This window comes from Peromyscus californicus, unplaced genomic scaffold, assembly GCF_007827085.1.
Source record: "Peromyscus californicus insignis strain IS unplaced genomic scaffold, ASM782708v3 Scaffold_23__1_contigs__length_62951481, whole genome shotgun sequence".
Lineage (NCBI taxonomy): Eukaryota > Metazoa > Chordata > Mammalia > Rodentia > Cricetidae > Peromyscus > Peromyscus californicus.
The window spans coordinates 59480820-59494980 of NW_026294534.1; the positions used below are offsets into that span (position 1 = coordinate 59480820).

Sequence of the window (14161 nt, forward strand, 5' to 3'; positions counted from 1 at the left end):
AAGTATGAAATAATATGTGTTCATTCTTATCAACATTTACTAGGTTAAGTTTGTTGAATCATGTTTCTCTCCTAGTCTAAGCTAAGGCTATAAATTATTTACATTTATTATTGATAGTCCAGTGACTTTGGAGTAGCTGATCATATATAAAGAAATTCCTGTTAAATATTATGTAGTTTCTTATTTTTTTCTGTTCCCATATCCCATAAAATGTAAGGACACAAAAAAGCCATTTTGAAAACAAGTGCACCAAAACACAAAACCCATGAGTCTGAATCAATCAGAGTAACCCTCAATTTTCTTGTCTATAGAAAATCACTGAAGAACAAGAAAAGGAGAAGTGCAATGCTGAATATGCATCTTTATGGGAAAGGCCTTCTGTGAAAACTGATGAGGTGACAATAGACCAGCAGAATTCACTACAGTACAAACACCTTAAAGCATACATCAGAGAAAATGTAAAGGAGATGGTTCATGACCAACTTGAAAATGCTGACCTTATTATTCATCTTAAGGAAGAGCCTGCACCTGATGACTCTAGAAGAGAAATATCCACAAAGGTAATTCCCACCATGTGGAAAAGTACAGTACTTTACTGTAAGATAAGACAGTATCTTCTGAACAGCTTGTCTTTTCAATACTGTGGATTGTTGCAGACAAAAGAAACCTAGCTTGAAAATGTTCTCGATTCTTTCTTATGTTCTTCATCACGTACGTTCACTTTCCAGTCATCTTCTAAGATTTAAGTGAAAATTCATTAGACTGTAAGAGTAATAACCCAGGAAGCTAACATACTTAATATAAATAGAAGAATTTAATACTAATGTAGAATTTTTATGATGATGCGGAAAGTAAACGACATGGTGTTGAGTATGATAACTATGCAGGAGTTAGAGTGGGCCTGAAAGGAATCACATCTTTGATAAGCAAATGATTAGAATATGAATTCCAATAACAATAATCGTAAATAGATATTAGACATGCCAGAGTCTGGCAAACCAAAAGGGCTAGAGTTTTCATCCTTCAAAGAATTAAATCATGTGTCTGAAAGAAAAAAGACATCACTTTTCTACTCTTAAACACACTGAAAACTAAACTAACACAAGACTTTCCCAGAAGCCACCTGCTAATAGCAGTATAAATAGTATAAAGCCACAGTCTGAGATAGATAATATCAGTTCTCCACCACATGCTGACAGATTGCCAAATAGAAGTCTTTGTAAAGAGGTATAGTCATACCAAGGTTGTAATGACACAGGTGTGTACATGGATGATACCTGGCTTTGAAAAATGAGAAAGCTCACATGCCAAGTTCATGGTTTTCTCTTTATCATTTTCATTCTGAACCGATAACAAACAAACTCACATACATATATGGGCCAGAAACACAGCTCAGAGGGTCAGAGCACTTGCCTTGCAAGTCTAATGACCTGAATTCCATCCCAGAAAGCACTACAAGTAGCAAGTGTCTGACATGTATAATCCCAGCACCCCTAAATCCATAATGGAGGCTGAGAGCATAGAACAGCTCTGAAAATCACAAGCCAACCAGACTGGAACACACAGAGTAGCAGAAACAGTGAGAGACCCTGCTTCACCCAGGGAAGGAGAGAGCCAGATCCTGAAAGTTGTTCTCTGGTCTTCACACACAGCAGCAGCATAACCCACAAGCACATGAATGCACACACATGTATGCCCACCCCCCAGGGAAACATCCCCTCCAACAAGGCCACACCTCCTAATCTTTCCAAAATAGTTCCACCCACTGGGGACCAAGCATTCAAATGTTTGAGTGTATCAGGGCTGTTCTCATTCAAGCCACCACAGTGGTGCTGGAATAGGCCACTGCTCACACATATGACAGTCATGGTTAAGGTGTAAGAGGTCAGAAGGCATCTGCAGAATCCATACTTGCAGCTCAGCAGCTCCCCACTGCTATGGGTAGTGACACACTTTGTTCACGAATGTTCAGGTCACTTTCACTGTTTTGCTATCTCAGGGTCCCAGTGAACAATTGTGAAAGGCCATGGGGAAAGGACTACGTAGTACAGAAGGGAGAGGTTCCTTTCATTCCCGAAGCTCCTCCTTTCACATTCTATTAATCTGGCTGGAATGTAAAATCCAGGTCATAACATTTGGAGAGGACACATTTTGTCCTTTTATTTTTATATCTCCCCATTATACAGAGAATGATGATGTTAGGTAGCAAAGAGCAGAGGAAGAAAGGCATAAATCTGAGAAGGTTCCTTTTGAGGTTTCTGAAAATCCTGGGCCTTTTACTCAAGCAGAAAGGAAGCAGAGGTTACAAGATATCAGCGACTGTAATGATAAAATTAGACTAAACAACAAACATTTGGAGACTAAAATCAAGACTGCGACATTAACAGACAAGTGCTAAAATGAAAATGATTTATGAAAAATCATAAAATTTTTAATGAAAAGTAACATCTCAATATTTTTTAAAGGTTAAAGAAAAGAAGTCAGGGTATCTGTATGTACCCCATTTCAACCCTTTTGAGCACAGAATTGCTGCACTGCGGGCTACCGCACACGTTGAACCAGCTCCTGCTGCCTGCCCTGGTGATGCAGGTGACTTGGGTGACATGGACAACGCTTTCAAGGCTCAATTGGCCTGTCCAGTTGCTTTGGCTGCCAGCACTGAGCACCAAAGATGGCAACCGCACACTGACCCTGAGCTTGCTCCTGGTCACCGCCCTGGTGACACCAGGGACCCTCCTCACAATGCTGACCTGGCTCTTGACAAGCTCAGTATTGATCTAGAATCTGCTACTCTCTGTGGTCCCAGTGACACTAAGGATACTGCTAATGACGCTGACCTAGCTTTTCACACTGCACATCCAACTGGCCACTTCAGACCAAGCAGGAGCACCAACAACAGGTCTGTCCTTCCTGTTGTTTCTCTCTGATGACATGGGTGATATACCAGATTCTACAAGGGTGGTCTGGAAATCTTACCAAGAAGATTCCAGTAAAAGGAACGATGGCCAGGGTAAGTTAGTCCACAAACAGTGGTTTAAAATAGATGACTTTTGTCCCAGAAAACTAACTCTCTTTGGTGCTAATACTTATGATTAGTAAATTCCATGCTTTATATGGGGCTACATAGGCTTTACCTGGTACCAGAAGAAAGTGATTTTCCCCCAATTGTATTGAAAATACATAATATAAAAGTAACAAAGTCAGTTCAGTCCACCAAAACTGACCAAATAATGTTAGCTGGTTCATGGTTGTCTCCTATTCTGGAATGAGAATTATTTTCTCTCCCAGTGATAACCTTGTGTTTTTGGAGTGGCTAAGCATATACAGAGATATCTAACTGGTAAATGCTAGTCAGTGTCTGCCTTTTCTGTGGACATACACTGACTTGTGAGGATAGCATCATCTCTGAAACACCCCAAAACAAGCATCATAAAACAAAAAAAAGGAGCTTCCAATTCACACACCTTATACACAATGATGCTGATGATACTGCATGAGATGATGACAATAAAAACACTGATGCTGCTGCCCATAATCCTCTTGATGATGCAACTAATGTTCCTGATGATACTGCTAGTAATTCTGGCTTTTGCTTTTCTTCCTAGTTGGCGCTGCAGTTGATTGACAGTCCTTTGAAGCAGTCAAATTGATATCTATATTAGCAAGAATTTTAAAACATATAGAAATTCAAGAAAAAAATATTCCTCTGAGAGAGGACATTCTATTTATTGAACTCTGTACACAAATTGTTAATAATTTTCAATTAAAATACACTATACAAAAATTTTAAACTGTTTCTTGGCATTAGATTAACTGACTCTATAATCACTCCATTGTATAGGTAAGGGGAAGGTTTTTAATGTAGGAGAGAGAGAGACAGACAGACAGACAGACAGACAGACAGAGAGAGAGACAGAGAGAGATGGTTCAGTAGAGAAAGTGCTTGCCCTGCGTGTGTCAGATTGGGAGTTTGGATGCCCAGAAGTCACATGAGGCCTGATGGTCTCATGTGCATCTGTAATCTTGAGGAGCTTCGAGTGAGTTGGAAGGGAGACAGAGAATCCCCCAAAGTTGACTCAATAATTATTTGGGGGTGTGCATTCATGGACAAGACACAGCAACAAAAACAAGGTTGAAGGTGAAGGTTGACCTTCCACGCAGTTTGTACTCTAATTGCCAAACTATGCACCCTGGCATGCATGTATGTACCTGAAATCACATATGCATGCAAGTGCACTGCCCATAACATGCCATGCACATGTATTTAAAATATCAGTTTCAGGTCATTAATTCAGATCACTAGTATGTTTGGGCCAAGTTATCTGTTGGCAAGAGTGTGAGTAACAAGGCAGGGTTCAAGACTCTCCCAGGCATTGCTGAAGATCCCTTCAGAATGGCCTTATGGACATGTTCCGCACAGACATAAAGAGCCTCCTCAATGAGTTCCACAACGGTGCTGAAAACCAAGGACGGTGGAAGGTAGGAGAATGAAGTGGTTTATTATTACCAACAACAAGCCCTGAAGTCTGGAGTTCTGATCTGTAGTTTGGATAAAGTGGTGCTGAGGGGACAGCGTTGCTCCCCACTGTGCTATAAAGACTCAGCATTACAGAATTGCTTGTTGAGCATAAAAATAGCCATTTGACAGCTTCATCATATACTTGTGAATAGACTATCAAAAAGCAGCTTTAAAGCACCAAAAATGTGGTGGCTTCTGAGAGTGCTGGCCCTTCAGTGCTTAGAGCTATGAATCAGTTTCATGTTCTACCCACCAACCTCTTGGGAGGGAGCATGAGACTCAGCGAAATACCTAAAAAGTTTCCTGATAGTGAAGGGACCATGGTGCTCTAGGGTGTGGGAAAGGAATTAAACAGGAGCATTAAGTGCATTGAGCACATAAACAAAGTCAGCAGTTACTGCAGCCATGGGAACAAAGTGTGTGGAAGAAGCCCTGGCCCCTCCTGTGTGTGATCATTAATTTCTGCCCTCATGTCGAGTTCCACTTTGTTGTGTTCTTGTTTCTCTGAGGCACAAAGATACATCAGATTTAAGTTATTTGAAATTGTTCTGACTGTTTTTAATATATGTACTTATTGCTACTGATTTCTTTCTGAGTATGTCGTTCATTGTATACCAAAGATCTAGCATGGAATATTTTTATATTCATTCAATTTTAGAGAATTTAAAAATTGCTTCTTAAAGCCTATGATAAATAATTACTCAAAAAGAGAGACATCTAAGTTAAATGACATGCCATCAAATGCACCTAACAAATATCTATAGATCATTCTATCCTTACATTCAGAACATTCATTCTTCTTACCTGTGCAAGGAATATACAAAAACATATGAAGAGTGAACAACAGAGTAATGTGTGTGGTGTTTTAATCAGGGTAAAAATTTTTGCCCTGTCTTTGACATGAGGAAAGCATTCTCTAATCATAGTTAACCACTGAAGCACAAATTATTATTTTGTAAATGACTAATGTAAGATATATTGGGAAATCAAAAAGAAAGAATTAAGTATATTTGTTAAATGTTTTTCATGTGAATTTAAATGTTACTTAAAAATACTTCACAGTGAAGCTATGCCTTTGAAGCAGATGAAGTCTGTTAACAGAAAAAAGTTTGCAGAGTTCCGTGAAGGTAAATGTAAAAGTCTTTAACGAGTATTTATGTGTGTGAGCATTTTTCTTGCGCATGTACAAGCAATACCACATTTGTGCTTGGTGCCTGTGGAGGTCAGAAGATGGCGTTGGAACCCTTGGGATCCTTGCACCTGGACTTATGGTGGTTGTGAGCCACCATGTGGTGCCTGTGAACTGGACCTGGATCCCTTTAAGAGCAAGCTGTGCCCTTAACTGCTGAGCCATCCCTCTAGCCCTAGGTAAACTTTTGAAAATGAATAACTCTAACACTAAATAAAAATAAAAATGTGAACAGTTTAAAAAGTGAGTAAAGGAAACCACATGAAAATTGTAGTTACATTGCTTCTTAGTCTATTTTTTAGCATTTTTGAATGCAGAATTACTAAGAAAAATCTCAAATCTAAAAACATATCTCTAAAAAATATTGGTGTATTTCATTTTAACAACTAATATCATTGTAAAAATAAGAAAAAAACCCTGCTACACAGTATGTGTTCCTTATAGTCACACAATAACAAGTTGACTTTTTATAAAAATAGATATTTCGTTTAGTTTTTAACAATAGATACATTGTATTGTGTGTGCATATTAGTATATAGTTAAATATCACTAAAATATTATTATGTCACAAAGGGTCATTTTTATTATTAGTCATTTTTATTATTTTTATGCCTAATAAAATAATATAGTCATCTGAATAAAATATAAAATAATGATTTATTTCTGTTTGTAGAGAGCAACAGTTGACTTATGGGGAAAGAGTTAGTGAGTCGGTAGTTTATATGTGTAGTCACATAAATTCATTTCAGGCCAGATAATACTCTCACAAAAACTTCTGTCCTGTGTCTTCTCTGCTTTTCTCTCACTAAGAGATGCAGTTCAGAATACACAACTATTAAGGGTGAGATCTTTCCCTAGTTCTGTTTATGAGAAGCAATGGAAGCTAATGAAGATAATTATCCTTTATACTACAGGGAAGACAGGGACCAGAGTTAGAACTGGAGAGTTTATTAGCATCTTTTCCAGAAGTGAACAAGGAGAATAATTACGTTTACCTCTCTCAAGATTTCCTACACTGGCAGTTTGATATTGTTGCTGTTGTTGTTGATGATGATGATCATGACAATGATTTATGATGTTGATGAAGATGATGATGATGGTGTTCATGATGATGATGTGTTGTTCATGATGATGATGACAATGCTTTTGTTTTTCCAGACAGGACTTCTCTAATTTAGCCTGGCTGTCCTGAACTCACTCTGTAGACTCGGATGGCCTCCATCTCAGAGGTCCATCTGCCTCTGCCTCCCAAGTGCTGGGAGTAAAGACATGTGCCACCACACCCAATTCTAGATATTCCTTGGAAAGATTTCTGTCCCTGGTTTGTCTCTGTCTCCAGTTCCCATCATGCTTCATGGGATAGTCACCAAAACCTAGCTTCCTTATTCCAGAGAGTTCTCATCATAAATGAACATTTTTTTAAATTTAAAAGTTATTTTTTCATTTTGCATACCAACCACAGTTCCTACTCCCCTGCCATCCCATTTCCCACACCCCGCCCCCTCAGAGAGGGTAAGGCCTCCCATGGGGAGTCCACAAATTCTGGCATATTAAGTTGAGGTAGGACCAAACCCCTCCCACTGCGTCAAGGTTGAAGAAGTTATCCCACCATAGGGAATGGGTTCCAAAAAGTCAGTTCATGCACCAGGGATAAATCCTTGTCCCACTGCCAGGGGCCCCACACACTGATCAGCTACAGAATTGCCACTCACATTCAGAGGGCCTTTTTCAGTCCCATGCATGCTCCCCAGCTGTCAGTCCAGAGTCCCTGAATTCCCACTAGCTTGGGTCAACCATCTCTATGGGTTTCCCCATTATGATCTTGACCTCCCTTGCTCATATAATCCCTCCACTCTCTCTTCAGCTGGACTCCAGGAGCTCAGCCCAGTGGTTGGCTGTGGATCTCTGCACACTCTTCCATCAGTGTTATAGATGAAGGTTCTATAATGACAATTAGGGTAGTCATCAATCTGATTACAGGGCAAGACCAGTTCAGGTACCCTCTCCACTATTGCTTGGAGTCTTAGCTGGGGTCATCCTTGTGGATTCCTGGGAATTTCCCTAGCACCAGGTTTCTCCCTAATTCCCATAATGACTCCCCCTAACAATGTATCTCTTCCCTTGCTCTCCCTCTCTGACCCTCCTCCAACTTGGCCCTTCCCTTCCCAACATTCTCATTCCCCCCACCCACAACATACACCCAGTTAACCCAGGAGATATTATTTATTTTCCCTTCCTAGGGTGATCCATGGATTTCCCTCTAAGGGCCCTCCTTGTTACCCAGCTTTTCTGTGGCTGTGGATTATAGCCTGGTTGTCCTTTACTTTATAGCTAATATCCACTTATAAATGAGTGCATACCATATTTGTCTTTCTGGGTCTGTATTACCTCACTCAGGAGGATTTTTTTCTAGTTCCATCCATTTGCCTGCAAATTCATGATGACATTGTATTTTTACCACTGAGGAATACTCCCATTGTGTAAATGTACCACATTTTCTTTATCCATTCTTCAGTTGAGGGGTATCTTGGTTTTTCCAGGTTCTATTCCAGGCTATTATGAATAATGTTGCTATGAGCATAGTTGATCAAAAGTCCTTGTGGTATGATTGTGCATCATTTGGGAATATGCCCAAGAGTGGTATTGCTGAGTCTTGAAGTAGATTGATTGCCAATTTTCTGAGAAATAGCCATACTGATTTCCAAAGTGGCTGTTCAAGTTCACACTCCCACCAACAGTGGAGGAGTGTTCCCTTTACTCCACATTCTCTCCAACATAAGCAGTCATTTATGTTTTTGATCTTAGCCATTCTAACAGGTATAAGATTCTATCTCAGAGTCATTTTGATTAGCATTTCCCTGATGGCTAAGGATGTTGAGCAGTTCCTTAAATGTCTTTCAGCTGTTTGAGATGCTTCTGTTGAGAATTCTCTGTTCAGATCTATATCCCATTTTCAATTGGATTATTTGTTTTTTGATGGCTAATTTCTTGAGTTCTTTATATATTTTGGAGATCAGCCCTCTGTCAGATGTGGGGTTGGTGAAGATCTTTTTCCATTCTTTAGGCTGTTGTTTTTTTCTTATTTACTGTGTCCTTTGCCTTACAGAAGCTTCTCAGTTTCAGGAGGTCCCATTTATTAATTATTACTTTCAGTGTCTATGCTACTCATGTTTACGACGTGGTCTCTTGGGCCAATGTGTTCAAGGCTACTTCCTACTTTCTCTTCTATCAGGTTCACTGTAACTGGATTTATGTTGAGGTCTTTGATACTTTGGACTTGAGTTTTGTGTTGGGTGATAGATATGGAGCTATCTGCATTCTTGTACATGCTGACATACATTATGCCAGCAACATTTGTTGAAGATACTTTCTTTTTTTCCATTGTACAATTTGGCTTCTTTGTCAAAAATCAGATATTCATGGGTGTGTGGATTAATGTCAGGATCTTCAATTTTATTCCTTTGATCCATGTGTCTGTTTTTATTCTAATACCAAGGCACTTTTATTACTATAGCTCTGTAATAGAGCTTGAAGTCAGGGATGGTAATGACTCTAGAGGTTCCTTGATTGTACAGGATTATTTTGGTTATCCTGGGTTTTTTGTTTTTCCACATGAAGTTGAGTATTGTTCTTTTGACATCTTTGGAGAATTGTGTTGGGATTTTTATGGAAATTGCAATGAATCTGTAGATTGCTTTTGGTAAGAATGCCATTTTTACTATGTTGATCCTACCTATCCATGAGCATGTGAGATCTTTTCATTTTCTGATATTTTCTTCAATTTCTTTCTTCAAAGGCCTAAAGTTCTTGTCATACAGGTCGTTCAGTTGTTCGGATTGAGTTATCCCAAGACATTTTATGTTATTTGTGGATATTGTAAAGGGTGATGCTACCCTGATTTCTATTTCAGCTCATTTATCATTTGTATATAGGAGGACTACTGATTTTTTTGAGTTTATCTTGTATCCCACCACATTGCTGAAGGTGTTTATCCATTGTAGGAGTTCCCTGGTAGAATTTTGGGCTTGCTTATCTATACTATCACATTCTCTGCAAATGGAGAGGATTTGACTTCTTCCTTTCCAGTTTGTATCCCCTTGATCTCCTTTTGTTGTCTTATTGTTCTAGCTAGAACTTCGAGTACTATAGTGAATAGATATGGAGAGAGCAGACAGCCTTGTCTTGTTCCTGATTTTAGTGGAATCACTTTGAGTTTCTCTCCATTTAGTTTGATGTTGACTGTTGGCTTGCTGTATATTGCCTATATTATGTTTAGGTATATTCCTTGTATCACTTATCTTTCCAAGTCCTTTATCATGAAGGTGTGTTGAATTTTATCAAAGGCCTTTTCAGCATCTAATGAGATGATCATGTAGTTTTTTTCTTTTTATATGGTGGATTACATTGACAGATGTTTGTATGTTGTACCATTCCTGCATCTCTGGGATGAAGCCTACTTGGTCATGGTGGATAATTTTTTTGATGTATTCTTGGATTCGGTTTGTCAGCATTTTACTGTATATTTTTGCATCAATGTTCATGAGGGAGATCGGTTTGTAATTCTTTCTCTGTTGTGTCTTTTTGTGTTTGTATATCAGGGTGACTGTAGCCTCATAAAAAGAGTTTCACAATGTTTCTTCTGTTTATATTGTGTGGAACAATTTGAGAAGTATTGCTATTAACTCTTCTTTGAAACTCTGGAAGCATTTTGTGCTGTAACCATGTGGCCCTGGGCTTTTTTGTTGGGAGAATATTAATGACTTAAAATGGTTATAGGACTATTTAAATTGTTTGTCTGGTCTTGATTTAATTTTGGTAAGTGGTAACTATCCAGAAAATTGTCCATTTCTTTTATATTTTCCAATTTTGTGGAGTACAGGTTTTTGAAGTATGACCTAATGATTCTTTGGATTTCCTCAGTGTCTGTTGTTATAGCCCTCCTTTCATTCCTGATTTTGTCAATTTGGATATTATTTTTCTGCCTTTTGGTTAGTTTGGATAAGGGTTTGTCTATCTTGTTGATTTTCTTGAAGAACCATGTCTTTGTTTCATTGATTCTTTGTATTGTTCTCTTTGTTTCTATTTTATTGATTTCAGCCTTCACTTTGATTATTTCCTGTTGTCTACTCCTCCTGGGTGAGTTTGCTTCTTTTTGTTCTAGAGCTTTCAGGTGTGCTGTTAAATCCCTAGTGTGAGATTTCCCCAAATTCTTTATGTGGGCATTTAGTGCTATGAACTTTCCTCTTAGCACTCCTTTCATAGTGTCCCATAAGTTTGGGTATGTCATGCCTTAATTTTCATTGAATTGTAGGAAGTCTTTAATTTCTTTCTTTTTTTTTCTTTTTTAACTTTTATTTTGCAACACAATTCAGTTCTACATATCAGCCACGGATTCCCTTGTTCTCCCCCCTCCAACCCCCCTCACCTTCCCCCCAGCCCACCCCTCATTCCCACCTCCTCCAGGGCAAAGCCTCCCCCTCGGATGTAAAATGAATAAAAAATTCTTAATAAAAAAGAAAGAAATTCCCCACAACAGAGAATTTCTTTCTTTTTTATTAAGAATTTTTTATTCATTTTACATACTAATCACAGATCCACCTCTTTCCTCCTCCTGTCCCTCCAGCCTTCCCCCGACCCAATCCACCCCTCATGCCCTCCTACAAGAAGGTAAGGCCTCCCATGGGGAGTCAGTAGAGGCAGGTACATTCAATAGAGGCAGGTCCAAGGCCCTCCCCCTGCATCAAGGCTGTGAGAGGTGTCCCACCATAGTTAGTGGGCTCCAAAAGGCCAACTCATGCACCAGGGATGGATCCTGATCCTACTGCCAGGGGGCCCCTTAAGCAGATCAAGTTACACAACTGTCTCACTTATGTAGATTGGTGAAATTCTTTCTTTATTTCTTCCTGACCCAGTGATGATTCAGTTGAGTATTATTCATTTTCCATGTGCTTGTAGGCTTTCTGCAGTTTGTGTTGTTGTTGAAATCTAACTTTAAGCCATGGTGATCTGATAAGAAACAGGGGCTTATTCCATTTTTTTGTATCTGTTGAGATTTGCTTTGTGACTGAGTATGTGATCAATTTTAGAGAAGGATCCCTGAGGTGTTGAGAAGAAGGTATTATTCTTTAGTGTTGGAGTGAAATGTTCTACAGATATATGTTAAGTCAGTTTGAATATTAACATCTGTTAGTTCCCTCATTTCTGTGTTAAGTTTCTCTCTGGCAGTCCTGTCCATTGGTGTGAATGGGTTGTTGAAGTCTCCCACTATTAGTGTGTGGAGTTTGATGTGTGATTTAAGCTTTAGTAATGTTTCTTTTACAAATGTATTTGGGGCATAAATATTCAGAATTGACATTCATCTTGATGGATTTTTTCTTTGATGAGTATGAAATGTTCTTCCCCTTCTCTTTTGATTAATTTTATTTTGAAATCTATTTTGTTAGATATTAGGATAGCTACACCAGCTTGCTTCTTAGGTCCATTTGATTGGAAAAACTTTTCCCAACCCTTTACTCTAAGGTAATGTCTGTCTTTGAAGTTGAGATGTGTTTCTTGTATGCAGCAGAAAGATCTTTTTTTTTATTCATTCTGTTAGCCTATGTCTTTCTTTAGGTGAATTGAATCCATTGATATTAAGGGATATTAATGGTGAGTGATTATTAATTTCTGTTATTTTTGGTTTTGTTAGTATGTGTGTTTCCCTTCTTTTGGATTTGCAAATGTGAGATTATTTATTGCCTGTATTTTTGTGGGTGTAGCTAAATTCCTCGTGTGGAAGTTTTCCTTTTAGTACTTCCTGAAGGGCTGGATTTGTGGATAGGCATTGTTCACATTTGGTTTTGTCATGGGATATCTTGTTTTCTCCATCTATGGTGATTGAATGTTTTGCTGGGTATAGTAGTCCTGGCTGACATCTGTGGTCTTTAATGGCTGCAAAACATCTGGTCAAGACCTTCTGGCTTTCACAGTCTCCATTGAGGAGCTAGGTGTTTTTCTGATAGAACTACCTTATATGTTGTGTGACCTTTTTCTTTTGCAGCTCTTAATATTCTTTCTTTAATTGATATGTTTAGTATTTTTATTATTATGTGGCGAGGGTATTTTATTTGGGTCCAGTCTATTTGGTGTTTTGTAAGCATCTTGTACCTTCATAAACATGTCCTTCTTTAGGTTGGGTAAGTTTTTCTTCTATGATTTTGTTGAATATATTTTCTGTTCCTTTGAGCTGAAATTATTCTCCCTCTCCTATCTGTATTATTTTTAGGTTTGGTCTTTCATGTTGTTCCAGATTTCCTGGATGTTTTGTGTTAAGAATTTGTTGGATTTAACATTTTCTTTGACTGAAGAATCTATTTCCTCTATCATGTCTTCAATGCCTGAGATTCTCTCTTCTATCTCTCGTATTCTGTTGGTGATGCTTGCATCTGTAGTTCCTGTTTGTTTATCCATATTTTCCATTTCCAGAATTCTCCTGGTTTGTGTTTTCTTTATTGCCTCTATATCAATTTTCAAGTCTTGAACTGTTTCCTTCACATTTTTTATTTTTTTCTCTGCTTTCTTTAAGGGATTTGTTGATTTCTTCCAATTATTTATTTGTCTTTTCATTGATTTCTTTAAGGGAATTTTTTTATTTCCACCCTAAGGGCCTCTATCATTTTCATAAGGTTATTTTTAAAATCGCTCTCTTCTGCTTCATCTGCATTGGGATGTTTAGGTCTTGCTATTGTAGAACCACTAGGTTCTGGTCATGCCATGTTGCTCTTTATGTTGTTGAATGTATTATTACACTGCCATCTACTGGATTTGGGGTAATTATAGGCTGTGATGGGTCAGGAGGTGCGTGGAAAGTGCCCCAGGTCCTATGGCCTAGGGTACAGAGCTGTCCAGCTGGGAGAGCAGCCACTCACTTCTTCCTCCAATTGGTGCAGGTGGGGGCTGTGCCTCCGGGGCCCTCTGATGCCACTGGGGATGGTGGTGGAGCAGGCTGACCACAGGAGACTTGCCTGATGACCAGCTGCTGAGGCTATAATGGGTGGAGCTTAACTGAACAATTTTAACTAAGTAGCTGGAGAAGCTTGTTTCTTTACAAATTGAAAACATGTACTCAGTATTCGCTGGGCACAATTCAGTGGTAAGCAACAACAACTACTACAACATGCTGCTTCTTTGATACAGTTATGTTATGACACTGATTCTGGTAAGGATGCCACTTTCTGTGTGTCTGAAGGTAGTCAGCTAGGTTCATGGCCATTGTGCATAGTGGTTTATTTTTAAGTATTGACATTCAATAAATTGATGTTTTTTCCTTGTATTGGAAATATAAAAAGAGGAATAAGTATTAATTGTCTATTCATGAATATTCACTCAGGAATATGCTATAGGAGAGGCTCAATGCAATGCATACTAAGAAATTACAAGTCTTTTCATTTTATTCTGCTATAGTTTTCTATACT

At 38.6% G+C, this 14161-nt stretch overlaps 1 protein-coding gene across 1 annotated transcript in view; it reads left to right on the top strand.

Annotated features, from left to right (window-relative positions):
* Positions 1 to 14161, top strand: part of LOC128119341 (uncharacterized) — a 107775-nt gene that overhangs the window by 59680 nt on the left and 33934 nt on the right. The window contains exons 10-11 of the mRNA XM_052752751.1: positions 312 to 560; positions 2466 to 2899. Of these exons, the coding sequence (XP_052608711.1) occupies positions 312 to 560; positions 2466 to 2899 (683 nt within the window). The remainder of the gene's footprint in view (positions 1 to 311; positions 561 to 2465; positions 2900 to 14161) is intronic.